Source organism: Littorina saxatilis, linkage group LG5 (assembly GCF_037325665.1).
Source record: "Littorina saxatilis isolate snail1 linkage group LG5, US_GU_Lsax_2.0, whole genome shotgun sequence".
In the NCBI taxonomy this organism is placed as follows: Eukaryota; Metazoa; Mollusca; class Gastropoda; order Littorinimorpha; family Littorinidae; genus Littorina; species Littorina saxatilis.
This window is the reverse complement of record NC_090249.1, coordinates 48,511,962-48,531,413: the sequence shown is the minus strand read 5'-3', so window position 1 is coordinate 48,531,413 and position 19,452 is coordinate 48,511,962. Positions and strand designations below refer to the sequence as shown.

The window sequence follows — 19,452 nt, the reverse complement described above, 5'->3', positions numbered from 1 at the left end:
GTGACCACACACAAAAATGCAACCCACAAATCTGTTTATAACGTCTACATCTGTTGACCGAATTTCTTCATATTTGCGGATGTACAATAACTTCAGCTTATGTATGACCAGTCCACAAAGTGGCACGTTTGTTGAACAAATGGTCTGACTTAAGTGCAATTTCCAAAAAGGTTCCCAAATTCGGGGATCGACTCAACAGAACGAGGTTTGAAATTGACTAACCCGATTTAAGTGAGATGAATGGTCTCTCTCACGTATGTAGGATAACTGTTATTATCCTAGATACGTGAGAGATACCACTCATGAAATAACAATATCGTTCAAACCTCATGTGTGCATATCATGTAAATGAGGTCGTGTCAAACTAGTGTGACTGGGACCTGCTTTTTAACTGCTTATGATGCCAAAGTTATCGAGATACACGTAATTATGGAAACACTTTTGCGCCTGCTGTTTCCCCTGGAAAAGATTTTAGAACTGACACGTCTAGCTACACTTTCTAAAGTGACGTTTCTTTGCTTTGACGTGAAAGATTGCACGAGGCTTTGGAAGAGATCGAGGTTCCAAAAGAAGCGTCTTCAGTGTATCATGCCAAACTTTTACCTATATATCTTTTTATCAGTCTAGTAAAAATGAACTTGACTGATCATAAGCCTTGTGTTTTGATTGATTATCCCCCCTTAGTATGAGGGGGGATATTTGTGTTGCATGGTTGTTGGTATTGTCATAAACAGAATAATACATGGCTTGCTGTGTCGTACCAGATGTACACGAGTTGCTTTCTCAAATATTGAAAAGCTCGCTTTCGCTCGCAGTTCAATATTTAAACAAAGCAACTCGTGTAAATCTGGTACGACACAGCAAGCCATGTAGTATTATCTTTTTAGCATTTGTGTGGGTTGCATTTTGTTCGGGTCACCCTGTATTCGATGCAAATAGGTCGATAAAAAGCGCTATGCATGGAAGTATCACCTTTCGTATTCAAAGGTTTAACTGTGCATCCGTACAGGTCACAATGCTGGATTTGGTGAAATGACCAGTATAATGACCAATGCAATGACCACTACAAATTATGTTTTGTTTTGTTTCAATTGACAGGATGAGGTAGAGGTGATGATGAAGGCCGAGACGGTGTCGTGGATGGGGCTTGGATGGAGGCCTGCTGGTGAGTTGTTGTTGTTGTGTTGTTTGTTGTTGTTAATGTTGTTGTTGTTGTTGTTAATGCTGCTACTGCAGGGTAACGTCATAATCCAGACATATCAAAAATCCCCACCCTGGGCAGTGCAAATATACTTTGCCATTTGCAAATATTATCAATAACAGTGTGACTTGCTTGGAAGGGGATAGTTTGATCATTTCATTCAAATCACGTCTTTGCTAACGGACTCGGAGCGTGCCAAAATGCCTCAGAACAGTTCACAAAGTTGTCTTCAATATCTGAGAAACAAAGTAAGCGCTCTAAATGCATACATCTATATCTGAGGGCCCCAAGGGGTTTAAAATCGTGATCGTGATTGGCGTTTTTTGACCTTTCTGTGACCGTGATTGCCGAAATTTCCATTTCTGTGATCGTGATGGGACTTTGCCCGTGATCCGTGATAACAAAAAAATCACGTCTCGTGATCGTGATCGTCATTTGTTTTCGTGATCGTGATGGGCATTATTGCAAAACATTTTATTTTCAACGAACATTTTTCACAGCTGTATCACTCTATGATCCTCTATTCGTCAAGGTGTTTGTGATCGTGAAAACAAAAATCAAGGTAACTGTGATCGTGAAAGCTAAAAATTTCCCTTCCCGTGATCGTGATGATACCCCCCCTTTGGGGCCCTCATATCTATATACGGCTTGTGTGTGTCTGTCTGTATGTCTGTCTGTCACTTCGCGATGCACGGCCAAAGTTCTCGATGGATCTGCTTCAAATTTGGTGGGCATATTCAGGTAGACCCCGGACACAATCTGGTCGATGAAAATTTTCAACACGTGCTCTAAGCGCGGCGCGGTGAACCGATTTTGGTTTTTCTGTAGATCCATTCCCAGTAACTCTTCCTTATCTTCTCCAGTGTTTTGCGCGTTTATCTCCCTTCCTTCGTGTGGCGTCAATCACGTCAATACGTGCTCTCTCGCGATCCACCCGGCGAAGCGGGTAATCATCTAGTGTTATATATATATGCAACAAGTGTGAGGGGCAAGTTATGCAGAACCAATCTCCTGGCACCTGAGAGAATGACAAGTATGAAATGAACAAGCGATTTTCATCCTCAGTCACTTTCAGTTACTACACACTTCTCTATTAAAAAAAATTAAAAATTAAAAATTAAGATAGTTTAAATTACGTGTTTATATATTACTAGAGGAATACCCGGCTTCGCCGGGGTGAATCGCGAGACAGAGACAGACAGCGTGGCGGTTCACCACAATCACCTTTGAAGGCGAAGTCCTGTCAAACGGGTTTGAGAATTTTAGAGCTTATTTCTTAGCCCTATATTATCTGTTGTGGCTTCTCAAATGCCAGAACATACAGACAGACAAAAGCCGCTAGACCCCATCACAAACAGAACTCTACAATCCACAGGTTTTTGCCCACACACACACACAAACACACACACACACAGAGAAGCCGTACATATATATATGTATATCTATATTCTATAAATATATAGAGATAGGTGACGGTGTATTTTTCGCGTGGCTATAAATTGATTCGACCTTTTCACTTTGACAGTAAGAACAACTTACGGGTGCAAGGGAAGCGTTCTGGACAGCGCAGTGACATTCTAAAAATAGTAACTTAGAAACGGGAATATGGATTGAAGCCACACGAAGGCGCAAAACACTGGAGAAGATAAGGAAGAGTTACTGGGAATGGTGAATTCGCCGGGGTGAATCGCGAGACAGAGACAGACAGCGTGGCGGTTCACCACAATCACCTTTGAAGGCGAAGTCCTGTCAAACGGGATTGAGAATTTTAGAGCTTATTTCTTAGCCCTATATTATCTGCTGTGGCTTCTCAAATGCCAGAACATACAGACAGACAAAAACCGCTAGACCCCATCACAAACAGAACTCTACAATCCACAGGTTTTTGCCCACACACACACACAAACACACACACACACACAGAGAAGCCGTATATATATATGTATATCTATATCTATAAATATATAGAGATAGGTGAGAGTGTATTTTTCGCGTGGCTATAAATTGATTCGACCTTTTCACTTTGACAGTAAGAACAACTTACGGGTGCAAGGGAAGCGTTCTGGACAGCGCAGTGACATTCTAAAAATAGTAACTTAGAAACGGGAATTAGGATTGAAGCCACACGAAGGCGCAAAACACTGGAGAAGATAAGGAAGAGTTACTGGGAATGGTGAATTCGCCGGGGTGAATCGCGAGACAGAGAGAGACAGCGTGGCGGTTCACCACAATCACCTTTGAAGGCGAAGTCCTGTCAAACGGGATTGAGAATTTTAGAGCTTATTTCTTAGCCCTATATTATCTGCTGTGGCTTCTCAAATGCCAGAACATTCAGACAGACAAAAGCCGCTAGACCACATCACAAACAGAACTCTACAATCCACAGGTTTTTGCCCACACACACACACAAACACACACACACACACACACACAGAGAAGCCGTATATATATATGTATATCTATATTAAATATATAGAGATAGGTGAGAGTGTATTTTTCGCGTGGCTATAAATTGATTTGACCTTTTCACTTTGACAGTAAGAACAACTTACGGGTGCAAGGGAAGCGTTGTGGACAGCGCAGTGACATTTTAAAAATAGTAACTTACAAACGGGAATATGGATTGAAGCCACACGAAGGAAGGGAGATAAACGCAAAACACTGGAGAAGATAAGGAAGAGTTACTTATAATGGTGAAATGAACACAAAAACCAAAATCGGTTCAGCGCTGCGCGCTGAGAGCACGTGTTGAAATATCTCATCGATGATATTGTGTCCGGGGTGTAGCTGAATACGGTGTCCAAATTTGAAAAAGATCCACCGAGAACTTTGGCGTTGTGATGTGGTGTAGCGGCTTTGGTGTGTCGGTATGGGGGCCCGGGTAGCTGAGGTGGAACCAAAATCGGTTCAGGGCTGCGCGCTGAGAGCACGTGTTGAAATATCGACCAGGTTGTGTCCTGTCCCGGGTGTACCTGAATATGCCCACCAAATTTGAAGCAGATCCATCGAGAACTTTGGCCGTGCATCGCGAACTCACACACAGACACACAGACACACAGACAGACACAAGTCGTATATATATATATAGATTATAGTTCCCTCTTTGGGCGAGGGCTGGTTGAAAAAAAGCTCCTTTGTATTGCTTATGCCACAACCCTCGTTAAATAAAATGTATATTATATATAATAGATTGATTGATCTATTGCAGGTACCGAGGGAAGTTGTCAGAACTTCCCTAACCTTGGAGCGGGAAACTCAGGCTACGTCCCTGAAAAAAATGGCGTGGCAGAGAGCGAGGGAGAATCTAAACCCGAAGGGGAACACGAAGGAGAACCGGGAGCAGAGTCCGAGCATCACGGAAATTCCACCGCAGAGCCTGAGGTCATAGCTGAAGGAGAAGGATACAACAGTACATCCGAAGGGGAACCAGGAGCAGAGTCTGAACATCATGGAAATTCCACCGCAGAGCCTGAGGTTATAGCTGAAGGAGAAGGGTACAACAGTACATCCGAAGGGGAACCAGGAGCAGAGTCTGAACATCATGGAAATTCCACCGCAGAGCCTGAGGTCATAGCTGAAGGAGAAGGGTACAACAGTACATCCGAAGGGGAACCAGGAGCAGAGTCTGAACATCATGGAAATTCCACCGCAGAGCCTGAGGTTATCGCCGAAGGAGAAGTTCACCCAGAAGGAGAGGCCGAGCATCATGGAAATTCTACTGCAGAGCCTGAGGTTATAGCTGAAGGAGAAGGGCACAACAGTACATCCGAAGGGGAACCAGGAGCAGAGTCTGAACATCACGGAAACTCCACCGCAGAGGCCGAGGGTTCAGCCGAAGGAGAAGGGGGCGCTGAAGGAGAGGCATCAGGTAGTTGTAACACTTTCTTTTCACTTTCTACACAAAGAAAAATAGTAGAAACCTTGTCGCTGAGATAGTTTACGTTGATCTAATGATTCATTGTGGGCAAAACAAAACATTCACAAAATCTTCGGCCTTTAAAGTGTACAAAGAAGATGACGGGCGCAGTGGCGTGGTGGTAAGACGTCGGCCTCCTAATCGGGAGGTCGTGAGTTCGAATCCCGGTCGCTGCCGCCTGGTGGGTTAAGAGTGGAGATTTGTCCGATCTCCCAGGTCAACTTATGTGCAGACCTGCTAGTGACTTAACTCCCTTCGTGTGTACACGCAAACACAAGACCAAGTGCGCACGGAAAAGATCCTGTAATCCATGTCAGAGTTCGGTGGGTTATGAAAACACGAAAATACCCAGCATGCCTACTCAACGAAAGCGGTGTGAAGCTGACTATGCTCTCAGAGTATAGTGTGGGGAACCCAAATGGGCAAACGAGCTCACACGTAACCAGAAAAATTCTGGAACGCTGAAGAAGTACAATGAAAATACGCAACAGACACAAATCGATGATGACTGACACTGAGACTTATCTATAAAATAGTAACATTTGTTTAAGGCTATAGACTCTACACCTGAGGCCAAATTCAAAGGGGTTAGGTTATTCTGAAAGGGATTTTTTCTGTTAGTTCAAGATTTGCTTTATCTAGGGGGGGGGGGGGGGGGGGGGGGGGAGAATAGGGCTTAACGCGCAAATACTTTTCAAAAAACGACTAAAACTTGAACATGGGGCATCAGACTTTTTAACGCACTCCAAAACGGACGAATTGAAAAGTTAAATAAAATTCATGAAGGATGAATTCCTTGTTTCACAGGACCAGGCCCACATCCTATGGACTGCACGGACATAGTGATTGGCAGTGCCCGGGATGGGTACTCGCGTATCGGAGACTACTACACCCGGGACCGTTCCACACCCGTGCACGACGAGTACCTGGGGGGAAGCAACGGTCTCACGGCCGGTCTGGTGTGGGAGGATGGCCAACACACGTACATGCTCTTCAGAAAAAAGCTAGATGGTGAGTTTCTGGGATGGACACATTGGCTGCATGCAGGTTGCTTCGACCCTTCTTTTTTTGCCTGTTTCTCGGTGTTTGTGTTTTTTTGTTTGTTTTGTTTTTCGTCTTTTTTAGTATCAGGATAGATGGATGTTGGTTTCAACAAAATGTTGTTCAAAATTCATCACATGAAACAATTGAAAATATACAACTAGGACACGCACTTAAGCAAATGCTTATTTTACGTGACCAAAACAATACTAAATTACACACATGTTCATAATCCTGGACATGACACCACATGGATGGTGAGTTAGACTAATAAGAACTTTTTCCCTCCACATACAAATATACTTACATACATACATATTTACATACATTTAACACACATGTCTACATGGATGAAAGTTTGGGAAGAGAGGAAGAGGAGTAATAGAGAGAGAGAGAGAAATAGAGAGAGAGAGAGAGAGAGAGAGAGAGAGAAGAGAGAGAGGAGAGAGAAGAGAGAGAGAGAAGAGAGAGAGAGAGGAGAGCGAGAGAGAGAGAAGAGAGAGAGAGAAGAGAGAGAGAGAAGAGAGAGAGAGAGAGGAGAGCGAGATAGAGGGAAGAGAGAAAAAGAAGAGAGAGAGAGAGGAGAGAGAAGAGAGAGAGAGATGAGAGAGAGAAGAGAGAGAAGAGAGATAGAGGAGGGAGAGAAGAGAGAGAGAGAAGAGAGAGGAGAGCGAGAGAGAGAAGAGAGAAGAGAGAGGAGAGAGGGAAGAGAGAGAGAAGAGAGAGAGGGGAGAGAGAAGAGAGAGGAGAGAGAGAAGAGAGAGAGGAGAGAGAAGAGAGAGAGAGAGGAGAGAGGGAAGAGAGAGAAGAGAGAGAGAAGAGAGAGAGAGAAGAGAGGAGAGAGAGAAGAGAGAGAGAGAGAGAGAAGAGAGAGAGAGAGAGAGAAAAGAGAGAAGAGAGAAAGAGAGGAGAGAGAGAGATATATATATAGAGAGAGAGAGAAATAGAGAGAAAGGGGGGGGGAAGGAGAAGAGGAGATGGTGGTGGTCTAAGTTATCATTGTTAAATACAGATTCATCTGGTGTGATTAACTTCAACTCAAAGGTTGGTGGTGGACAGAGAAGGCATTGCACTGGACGCTTCAAGAGAAGAAAAAAACTTGATTAATCAAAAATGGTCCATATAACGGTTCCATTCGGCATAACATTTTTGATTACTGGTTTTATTTTAATTCCGAGATGCCCTCTGCTTTCTCAACTGTGGGGTGTAGGTACCTACCCTGATAGCATGCTAACGTTAATTTAACGTTAATTTAACGTTTGCATGGTTAGATTTTGGTTTACGGTTAGCATTAAACGTTAAATTAACGTTAAATTAACGTTAGCAGAAAAACCGTTCTAAAGCAAACGTTAAATTAACGTTAAATTAACGTTAGCAAGCAAACCGTTTTCATGGCAAACCTTTTTTAAACGTTAATTTAACGTTTGCCTGAAAACCAATATAAAACGGTTTGCATTGAAACGTTAAAATAACGTTAAATAAACGTTTACACATAACCGTTCAATATCAAACCATTTTTAAACGTTAATTTAACGTTTGCCTGAAAACCAATATAAAACGGTTTGCATTGAAACGTTAAAATAACGTTAAATTAACGTTGGCACATAACCGTTCAAAATCAAACCAATTTCAAACGTTAATTTAACGTTTGCCCGAAAACACAAAAAAAACGGTTTGCACTGAAACGTTAAAAAAACGTTAAATAAACGTTGACACATAATCGTTCAAAATCAAAAAGCAACAACAACAACAAAACAAAACAAAAAAATGTTATTGTTGTGGTGGTAACATTGACATTAACAATAACAAGCAACACAAAAAAAAAGTTAAAAAAAAAAAATTTGAGAAAAAAAAAAGTAAAAAAAAAAAAATTTGACATATTATATCAAAAACAAACGTTTCAAAAAAATGTATTTGTAAAAAAAAAATTACCATAATGTAACCTTAAATTAACGTTAGATTTAGGTTATTTTGCTCATCAAGATAAACGTTAAATTAACGTTAACATTTAACGTTAATTCAACCAAAATAAAACCATAATATAACGTTAAATTAACGTTAATTTAACGTTTACCGCTAATATCAATTTGACCAAAATAAAAGTATAATACAATGGCTGTTTGAACGTATTTTTCACGTTGAGTGCAAACATTAAAAAGAACCCCCCAAAAAACATAATCAAACAAATCATAAGGAAAATAATTTTATTTAATTTTTTATTTTGCTTTTTAAATTTTTTTCTTATTTGAAGATGCATTTCCCATAGTCTTTTCTGTCTGCTGTTGTTGTAGTGTTATATATGTAGCTAAAACCATGTTAAAAAAAGACAAGCAAACACCAACATGTAAAGTCAAATCAAATTTTGAAAAAGGTTTTTGGTGAGAACGGTTAACTTTGCAGCTAACGCTATATGATCTTGTTGTATTACTTAATCCGGAGAGCATGCAGGCTGTTGATTTTTTTGATTTTTTATCTCTGTGGTACTGGCCAGGTCTCATATTTTGAGCCAAACAGTGTACGTACATGCTAACATAAAACAAAACAAAAGACAAATAAATAAACCCAGTAGAAACATGTTTTGATAATATGTTCTAAACATTTATTCATCATTCCCTGATATTTCCACAATGTAAAAAAAAAACCAATGATACAAAATTAATTTCAAAAGTTGAATCAGTTTTAAAGTTTCTAGAAGTGAGTTTGGATATACCACACTTTTAGGTTCTGTACCAATTCTATTCCATCTTTTGGGTTTAAAAAAGTCTTTGCAGATATATATATTATACATCCGACTTGATGCCAGAAGAGACAAGGAAATATGAGGTTATTTGCAACACCACCAGCAGAGGAAGAAGTCGCTCACTTTGCAGCAGCAGATAAAAAGAATGGTTGAATTTGAAGCAGGAGCAGACACAGAAGTTGTTGAATGTGTAGTATCTGCAGCAGACAAAGAAGTTGTTGAATTTACAGCAGACAATATATTTGTTAAATTTGCAGCAGCACACAAAGAAGTCATTCACTTTGCAGCAGCTCCAGACAACAAGAATTGTTGAGTTTTAAGCAGGAGCAGACACAGAAGTTGTTAAGTTTGCAGCAGGAGCAGCGGCAGACAAAAAAGTTGTTGAATTTGCAGCAGACGATATACTTGTTAAATCTGCAGCAGCAAACAAAGAAGTCATTCACTTTGCAGCAGCTCCAGACAACAAGAATTGTTGAATTTTAAACAGAAGCAGACACAGAAGTTGTTCAGTTTGCAGCACCAACAGACAAAGAAGTTGTTGAATTTGCAGCAGACGATATATTTGTAAAATCTGCAGCAGTAGCCATGGAAAAAGTTGTTGATACAACCAGTGCAGACGATGACATGTCTGCAATAGGCGATATTGAAGATCTGCTCCACATGCTATGACACCTGCAAAGACAAAGAATGTAACAATCTTAAAACAAAGAATTCAGTGTTATTTCAGAACTTCAGTGTAAACACTATAATTACAGTATGTCTTCTTTGTTGGTGTTCTTTGCTGAACATAGAACTGAAGGTAAATAAGGTTTAAATTGTCTTTGCATTATGCCAATATTGTTGAATTTACTTCTGTGAATTTGCTAACTTTGATAGCATCATTCTGTGTTTGAATGAAATGCTGTATGTCAATGCTGCCTGGCACGGATAACATTAACAGCCCTACCAACCCGTCCACCCACACCCCCACCACACCCACACACACACACACTCACACAGAACACCTTCCAACAAAATTTTCCCCAGACTAAGACAATAGAATGTCAGTTGGACCTTGACTAAAAATATGCACAGGTAAAGATGTCCCAGCTACAACAAATTGTTCTGTCAGAAGACCTCCAACATCCCGAAATGATGTGATGGCCAACCAGCCAAGGATTAGAACAATGCGTCATATAATATCAGCATGTATCAATGACCCTAGGCTGAGGCCTGACAATAATACTGCCTTCTCTCAAATTATATGATTTTCTGTTATAAATATAATAATATGACTGCTGGAACATTCATCTTAGCGTTAAACAAGGATTTTACCTGCAAACACACACACACACACACACACACACACACACACAGTGACACACACTTACTTGGCCTCAACAGCCAGAATGTCGGGGTTGTAGTTTACATCCCTGTGAATGCTTTCTGTTCCATCCTCATGGTAATTCCTCCCACCCTGCAATGAAAATTGAAAGCATTGATGTGTGAATTGCATTAATTACAATAGTCTAAACACACTCAAATCTTTACTTGTTAATGAAGACAGAGAGATAGAGAGTGGGAATAAGGGGGGGGGGGGGGGGGGGGAGGGGAGAGAGCAGTTGTCAATCAAACCTTGTTTTAAAAATTTAAGTGTCTTTGAATAGATCATTTTCGAAAATAACTCCCCATATGCCTCTCCTGAGATCTCTTCTTTACTGTACAGTTATGCATTTGACCTGAAGCTGTAAGATTGAACAGTAAGTGCCCTGCGTGCACATGTGTGGAAAGTATCAGATTGAGAGAGAAAGTCTCAGATTGAGAGAGAGAGAGAGAGAGTAACAGACAGACAAAGACACAGAGAAAGACTGAAACTGAGAAAGAGACAGAAGGCAGGAAAGAAAGAGAGAGAAATCCACCTTTCCAATCGTTATGCATGATATTGCTTTGATATTTGTGACTCGTATGAAAAATAAGTCAACAATCACAATGTCAACGGATCGTGAACTATGAATTTACAACAGTACAGTTCAAGTTACTTCAACATTACCTGAATTTCTTCCTGCTGAAAGTTCCATTTGCCATTCGCCTCAGCGTCACAAGATTTGTATTAGTCCTGATATATGCTGGAGTGTAGCATGTTATCTTATACATGTATCAGCAGTCACACTGGCTTTGAAGTTGCTGGCGTTTTAAAAACTGTTACAGAAACTTTTTTAATTTCGATTCCACTGTGAAAGGTTGAGACTGAGAGTACTGTCCCTTGGCGATCAAGGGAGGTCACTCAGAATTTTCGTTCCTAGTTATCGAACTTGGACGTAACGGCAAGTTGTCAACAAATGCGTTGGGAAGATGGAAAAACTGGCAGTTGCTAGAGCACTATGTGATACACCAACAGAAACGAACCAGACTGGACAGTCCAATACTAAGACCGAAGGCGCAAGACATAATTACTGGACTGGTTTCAAGAGTTTTACAAACTTTGAGTGAGTATCTTGCCTTAGTGAACTTGGAAGATATAGATTTGCTAATTGAGACTTCAAGATGTATTTTTTCTCTCTTGGAATACATGAGACTAAAAAGTGTGTTTGTTTCTTATGTGTGTGTGTGTGTGTGTGTGTGTGTGTGTGTGTGTGTGTGTGTGTGTGTGTGTGTGTGTCACTGTGTGTGTGTCACCGTGTGTGTGTGTGTGTTTAGGTGTTTGCTGTTTTTCTTTATTGTTGTTGTTGCCTGAAATGGTGATTTTATAACTGAGAATCCTTTTATGATTCTGTTGTGCATAATAAATAGCTTTTATTCTTTCAGATTTATACCACAAAAAAAACTGTCTGCATTTGGTGGGGAGGTGCCTTAACTGGTCAAAAGAAAAGTGAGCCGATTGATGGCATGGCCGTTCATCGCATTTGGATGGTAAAAAGCAAAACCAGTTTCCATTCTTCAACAAGCTGAAGGTTTGCATTGGAAAACAGTAAGTGGTTTTTTTAAATGAGTTTTCAATGTAACTGACAGAACAATTTGTTGTATAATTATTATAATCAGTTGTGTAATGCTTGCAAAACATACACACATGTACACACGCATCCCCCACCCCACCCCACACTTTCCACATATATACACACACACACATGTACACACGCATCCCCCACCCCACCCCACCCCTTTCCACATATACACACACACACACACAAACTCCAATTTGAACTGTTCCTGTTTCAGTGGTGGACCAGGGCCGGACTAGGCGAAGAGGAGGGGGGGGGTTGCCAGTGGTGGCCCAGGGGGATGTCCCCCCTGGCGGCAGGGGCGGATCAGTTCATTTTATGACTGGTTTTTTTCAAAAGTATATTGTGAAGATATGGGTGTGAAGGCGCAAAGCGCCGAGCCAACGGCGCGAAGCGCCTAGCTTGCTAGGGGGGTCCGGGGGCATGCCCCCCTGGAAAATTTTGAAAAAAAGGATGCAAAATGGTGCAATCTGGTGCATTCTGAGGATGATCATTACCAGTTTCAGGCAGCAGATTTTGTCACTGATTAATACCCCAAAAATTGAAACTCAATGTAAAATAAAGAAATGCATACCTGATTCAATATTTTTATTTTTTGGCTGGGGGGGGGGGTCCAGAAACCCTAGAACCCACCCCCCCCCCCCCCTCGTGGGGGTCAGGGGGCGAAGCCCCCTGAAGCTGACGGGTAGGTCATATTCTGAGATAGGAAAATGGTCGCTCCTTGCATGAAACGGCATAAAATAAGCAATAGTAAAAAAAAAATTAAATAAGTAAGGTACATGTTTAGGCTAGGGGGGGGGGTTGCGCAACCCCCATAACCCCCCCGGTAGTCCGGCCCTGTGGACCTTTCTGGTGACCTGTAATTACTCAACTGTCAGTTGGAACATATTAGGGAAAATAATCTATCATTGTGCTTTTGTAAATTTGTTGGTTAAATCAGAATTACTTACAATTCTGTTTCCAGTCCTTTGTGCAAATACGTATTAATAATTAATTGGACATTATTTCTTTCAGATGAAAAAATCCTGTCTACAATCGGAGATGGGGGTGGCAATGGGAGGGGGCCACAGTCTGAAGGATGGCTGTACCAAAGCATGCAGTTGGAAGGGGACAACCCATCAAGGTTTACAATTATCAGCTTTGAAAACAGTGAGTACAATTTGGTACATGTATAATTATTGTTGTCAGTTGTTTATTGCTTGCAACAGACTCCCCCCCCCCCCCCCCCCCACACACACACACACTCATAAATTCAATATCAACCGTTTCTGTTTCAGTGATGGACTGGTATGATGAACTTTTCTGTTTTTAAATTTAATAACATTCAGGAAAACATGTTGTCATTCTGTGCTTGTTTGTTTGTTTCTGTGATAACTGAGAATCCTTGTTCTCATTCCTGTGCACATGTATTTATATTGATTTTTATTCGCTCAGATAACAAACAAGTCTGCAATTGGTGGGGAGGTGTCTGGACTGGTGGGAAGAATGATGAGTTCATTGATGACAGATGATTGTACCAAAGTCATTCAATCGGAAGAGGGAAAAAACATCGAAGTTTCCATTGTCTGTGCTGAAAGTTCACACTGTTGACCAGTAAGTGAATTGTTTAAATCAGTGTCGTCTTTTTTTTCTGTGGTGCTTAATTTAAATATCAGTTGTGTAATGCTTGCAACACACACACACACACACACACACACACACACACACACACACACACACACACACACACACACACACACACACACACTCTCTCTCTCTCTCTCTGTTTCTTTCTCTGTTGTTACAAATTGGGCTGAGACTTTTGATTTTGCATATATATGTGGACTTGCGCCTGTGTGTGTGTGTGTGTGTGTGTGTGTGTGTGTGTGTGTGTGTGTGTGTGTGTGTGTGTGTGTGTGTGTGTGTGTGTGTGTGTGTATACATTGGTGTGTTTCTTAGTACATGTATTGTATGTGTTTGTTACTGCTAATGTGTGTGTATGTGTGTTTGTTGTACTACGTTGCAAGCCCCTGGAGCAATTTTTGAGTCACTTGAGAAAAAGTGACTCCATGTAATCGGTCAGTGTTAGTCTGTTCGGCCGGCGGACGGCCGGCCGGCCGTCCGTAGACACCACCTTAACGTTGGACTTTTCTCGGAAACTATCAAAGCGATCGGGCTCATATTTTGTTTAGTCGTGACCTCCAATGACCTCTACACTTTAACGATGGTTTCGTTGACCTTTGACCTTTTTCAAGGTCACAGGTCAGCGTCAAAGGAAAAATTAGACATTTTATATCTTTGACAAAGTTCATCGGATGTGATTGAAACTTTGTAGGATTATTCTTTACATCAAAGTATTTACATCTGTAGCCTTTTACGAACGTTATCAGAAAAACAAGGGAGATAACTAGCCTTTTCTGTTCGGCAACACACAACTTAACGTTGGGCTTTTCTCGGAAACTATAAAAGTGACCGGGCTCAAATTTTATGTGAACGTGACTGCCAGTGACCTCTACACTTTGACGTCTGCTTTGGTGACCTTTGACCTTTTTCAAGGTCACAGGTATGTCTTGAAGGAAAAAAATTGAAATATCATATCTCTGAAACTATTCATCGGATTTGATTCAAACTTTATAGGATTATTCTGCCTCATATAATATTCAGAACTGCGAAAGTGACTCGATCGAGCGTTTGCTCTTCTTGTTGATTAGTGCTTTTGTGAACAAGAAACAATTGACAAGTGGCTCTATCCCATCTCCCCCCCTTTCCCCGTCGTGATATAACCTCCGTGGTTGAAAACGATGTTAAACACCAAATAAAGAAAGAAAGATGTGTGTTTGTAAGTGTATATTTGTGTTAGTGTATGTGTCTGTTAGTGTGTGTTAGTGTTAGTGTGTTTGTGTGTGTGTGTGTGATTTAGTGTGTAATCCCAGCCATTGACTAAGGACCGTGTGTGATTTAGTTTGTAATCCCAGCCATTGACTAAGAACCGTTTTTCCTTCTCTATCCCAGGTTGGTATCCTGCATAAGATTATGACCACTTCAAAGTCAGGGAGCTGGGCCTGGCCACATAGTTCAAGCAGAAGTTGAACTACTCCCTCACCATTACCATCATCATATTCTGTGAGGTGGACTTCACCTACGACCAGAAGTTTGACCAGCGTCAAAGAGCGAGTGCAGGCAGCTGCTAGTGCTACAGGACATCATTGCGCGCCATCTCACTAACAAGATTCAACACCTTTGCTGACCCACAGCTTCTGAATGCTGTGTTTGCAAAGCAGCCCGGCATCAAGCCTCATTTACATGGGTGCCATCATTCAGGACTAACACCAACAGTTCATAAACAAATATTCACTGTGCACACACATGGTTGGCAAAGTGGAGCAGAAAACTTGCAGTCTTGCTGCTTGTTAATTTTTATTCATCGATGATTGTACTCCACAAAATATGTTAATATCTTTTGTGATAGCAAGAATCTTAATGAAATGAAGCAGAGCGCTATTTTAAGATCTGAGAAACAAAGGGACGTAATTGCTCTGCTATATGACATGTGCAACAAGAGTAAGTGAGATTATGTGGAAGCAATTTTCTTGGCACCTGTGAGAATAACACGCTTTTGAATGAACAAAAGACTTTACATGCTTGTCGCACGTGTATGCATTAATAGCGCTTACATCCCTTTGTTTCTCATATTTTGTGCTACTGACTTGCTTGTATTACTAGAGACATCCAGATTTGCCTTCGTCAAAAGTTCGTGAGTTCCGATCTTAGCGAGTTTGTTGAAGTGGTGACGTCACATCCCGTCACGGTCACCACTTTCCAATTTCGGTCCAGATCTACGTGAAGTTCTTCGTGCGCGTTGTCTGTTTTTCGAAACAGTGATGACGTGACGAGTAGTGTTATATATGACGAGTCTTTTTTATCGGAATATTCCAGACATCTGAATATGCTGGGTACACACGCAACACTGACAATTTTTTTCGATTTTTAGATTCATTCCTGTAAAATCTCCCAACTCTAAAACAAAAGAGGCCTAGTGGAAACAAGTGTCTTGTGCAAGAGAGATCAAGGGAGATAATTGGCAGGATATGTCGCCCGTTGACTCAAGTTCTGAGTTTTGTGTGGGTATCCGTGTTCATGCACTAGGCCTCCAAAATGAACAGTTTACAGATGCACAGTCCACAGAAGCGTCGTAAAGATATCAAACTTTAACACTGCGCACATAAAACATATTTTTAACATTATGAAAAGGACTAAAAGTACTCGCAAAGATTGCTGATTAAGGTTCGTCAAACACGCCTTTTTCACCACGCAGATCCCGGTCTTCGGCAAGCAGTGGTGGGTGCGAAAACCCGAGCGCATGCGCATTGAGGCACAAAGTTAAAAATAGAGAGGAAATCCCCACCACCGACGAATGTTCGTCTGACGAAGGTTGAATCTGGATGTCCCTAGTGATTGTGCAAATAATTTGTATTGTTTTCATCTCTGATTTTGTCATTAACAATGATCGTTGTCGATAATGAGTTTGCACAGCCCTATGGTATTTACCTTGATGAACCCATACCAGCATTGTGATTGAAATTCTTAATTGCTGATCCTGTTATCGCCTTCTGATGATTTTTTTTGATCAAGTTCAGACTATTATTAGTCAATGTAGCATTGCTTCAATGAGATTAGGTCCACACATAATTTTTGCCTGCCCGATTGATAATACTATGCTGTGGTATTTTACTGAGACTGAAAAATGTGTTGTAATATTTTTTAAGTTCACATTTTCATGTTTTAGCAATTGAAGGAATTAAGTTTGCATTGTTCAACATTTTAAAAGTGTTACTGTTATCAAATTAGTATTCACATATTGAATTGTTAAAGACCCCAACAATTTAAATTTTAAATAAAATTTGTGATCTTGAATTTTCTGTGCATTAATTCAAATTTGTATTTGCAAATGTTATTTTAATGTTTTCAGGAGAACGTAAATTTTACGTTTGCATGTGAACGTTAATTTAACGTTTGCATGTGAACGTTAATTTAACGTTTGCATGAAAACGTTTGATTATGGTTTTGTTTTGGTTAATTTTATGTTTGCATGCTAACGTTAAAAAAACGTTAAATAAACGTTAATAAAACGTTTTATTTTGGTTATTTTTATGTTAGCAAAAAACGTTAAAAAAACGTTAAAATAACGTTAAATAAACGTTAATAAAACGTTTTATTTTGGTTATTTTTATGTTAGCAAAAAACGTTAAAAAAACGTTAAAATAACGTTAATCTAACCGTTATATTATGGTTTGATTTTGGTTTTATTTTGGTTATTTTTATGTTTGCAAAAACGTTAAATTAACGTTAATTTTAACGTTATATTATGGTTAGATTAACGTTAAATTAACGTTAGATTAACGTTAAATGTTAACGTTAATTTAACGTTTTATCACATGAGCAAATTAACGTTAAATTAACGTTAGCGGTAAACGTTAAATTAACGTTTACCGCTAACGTTAATTTAACGTTAATTTAACGTTAGCATGCTAACTGGGTATGGTGTTCACTTTCTGCGTTAGGTGTTAATGGAAAGGACATCAAGATTACTTATGTTGGCACATGCTTTCTTAACCATGTGGGAATCAAACAACAAGAAAGGTAGGTTGTTGTTGACGTCATTCTCTGTCTACGTCACTCATTTCGTCATATAATCATTCATTCGCTTGCGGCTTCGTGGCAGGCGAAAGAAAAAATCAGCCAGATAAGTTTCCGTTATTAATTGTTTGTCTGTGTTCTTAAAAGACCGTCGGGTCGATATATATATTTGTGAATGTATTGTTTTGTCAATAACAAACGTTCCAACAACCTACCTTTCTTGTTTTTTGATTCTGAATTTTGGAACGTTGGCAGTCTCTTTGTTTTTGGATTTAACCATGTGGGTCTAGGTGTAATGTTTATTTTCAGCCGAAAGTACATGGATTTCCCATCAATAGGATGATAAATGAGTTTAAACAAAATGTTAATCATATGAATAAACGCGAGACAACAGCAAATTACTTAAAAAGGAGCACACATATTTAAAAACTTGTGCTCACACCTTCTTTCCTAACCTTTCAAGTGCTATGGCGGGACAATGACAATGAATCAACACTGTACTCCTTCGCCTGTTTCAGCCGGCACTGACCTAGCTGACCACAGCCTGAAGGACGAACTGACCAACGTTATTTGGGCCTTCGGACAGCAGCCTGACGCCAGTGGAATGTACAACCACAGCCCAAACTCTGCCCTGGAAGCAGCCAATGTGTCCATCCCAGACTTCTACAGGAAAGACGAACTCAAGTACCACGGCCACCAAGGACAAAGGGGGGCAACCACAATCAACTTCTACTGTGAGATGTCTACCTTTGAGGGGCTATTTCATTTTGGCGCGACTTCTGTTGTTGATGTCTACTTTTTCAGTTTTCTTCTCTACTCTTAACAACCCCCCCCCCCCCCCCCTCTCTCTCTCTCTCTCTCTCTCTCTCTCTCTCTCTCTCTCTCTCTCTCTCTCTCTCTCTCTCTCTCTCTGTGTGTGCAGCACCTTGGTCCTTCAGCATGTGACCCTTGCGATATTAACTGCATTACTATTTGCATTATTTTGCAAAGGGTAAATAACAGCCTCAACTGACTTTATCGCTTTGTCAAAGGAAAAGAATGTTAAACTTACAGAAAATGTGGAGTTATTATTGGATTCTGTTATTTGGTAAACAGCTTTGTCGTCACAAAATGTTACTGATCCGACTGGTTTGTAACCTTGTCTTGACCAGTTGTTTTCCTAGACTGTAGCCAGTCTTGTTAAAGTCTCTATGGTCGAACCTGTCCTTTCAACTACCTCTTGAAAGAAACAACATTACCACAACGACCAGTCCGGCGTGTCCAGTCTAGTTTGTCTGATATATAATTCAACTTTCGATAGTGACCACCTCTCCGTAACGACCACTTTTGGTCAGTCCTTTGGGTGTGGGTTATGGACAGGTTCGACTGTATTTCATTTAAGGATTATCAATTTGGCTGAATATAAACATTTACCTGAAAATAAACACAACTATGATTCTGTTGACAGCTAACGTGAATAAGGACACCGACGATGAAGACGACTGCATGCAAGGATCGTGCAAGACGAAAGAGTGCGGTCTGGATTTCGTCTGGACCTATGACGCAAGCAGTGACGTCATCACCTTCAACATCACCGGCGAATATCTATTGGACGACCAGTGGATCGGTCTTGGTTTCTCTGATGACACGAATATGGTAAGAATTAAATTGAATTGAATTGAACTTTATTTTTCGAGGATAACAGAATAAGCAATGCAAAAATAATATAAGAGTGTGCATCAGCAGTTCAACAAAGGAAGTTAGAAAATCAATAGTTAAATGAATAAAATACACGCTTGTTTTAAGTTTTGAATAACGCCTAGGTAAAAAATAGGCACAATTACAATCCTAGATGTGCGTATTCAGGTTAACTGTCCACTTGAGTATCAATAGATAGAGAAGTGAAGGAACATTTGAATGAAATTATTCATTTATACTTGAAAAAAAAAATTACGTTGGATTTATGACTTTTACCAAAAAT

General features: G+C 40.3%; 1 protein-coding gene and 2 long non-coding RNA genes across 3 annotated transcripts in view; 2 read left to right on the top strand and 1 right to left on the bottom strand.

Annotated features, from left to right (window-relative positions):
- The window catches only part of LOC138967341 (uncharacterized), a gene marked incomplete in the record, with an annotated part of 87,261 nt that overhangs the window by 51,246 nt on the left and 16,563 nt on the right, over positions 1–19,452 (top strand). Inside the window, 5 exon segments of the mRNA XM_070339867.1 lie at positions 1,099–1,165; positions 4,410–5,069; positions 5,925–6,128; positions 18,011–18,226; positions 18,940–19,127. Of these exon segments, the coding sequence (XP_070195968.1) occupies positions 1,099–1,165; positions 4,410–5,069; positions 5,925–6,128; positions 18,011–18,226; positions 18,940–19,127 (1,335 nt within the window).
- Positions 8,079–11,067, bottom strand: LOC138967342 (uncharacterized). The gene is made up of 3 exons (XR_011455927.1): positions 10,928–11,067; positions 10,269–10,354; positions 8,079–9,570 (listed from the first exon to the last, which is right to left on the bottom strand). It is a non-coding gene; the product is annotated as an uncharacterized lncRNA (long non-coding RNA).
- Positions 11,194–16,769, top strand: LOC138967343 (uncharacterized). The gene is made up of 5 exons (XR_011455928.1): positions 11,194–11,363; positions 11,683–11,845; positions 12,891–13,025; positions 13,311–13,469; positions 14,868–16,769. It is a non-coding gene; the product is annotated as an uncharacterized lncRNA (long non-coding RNA).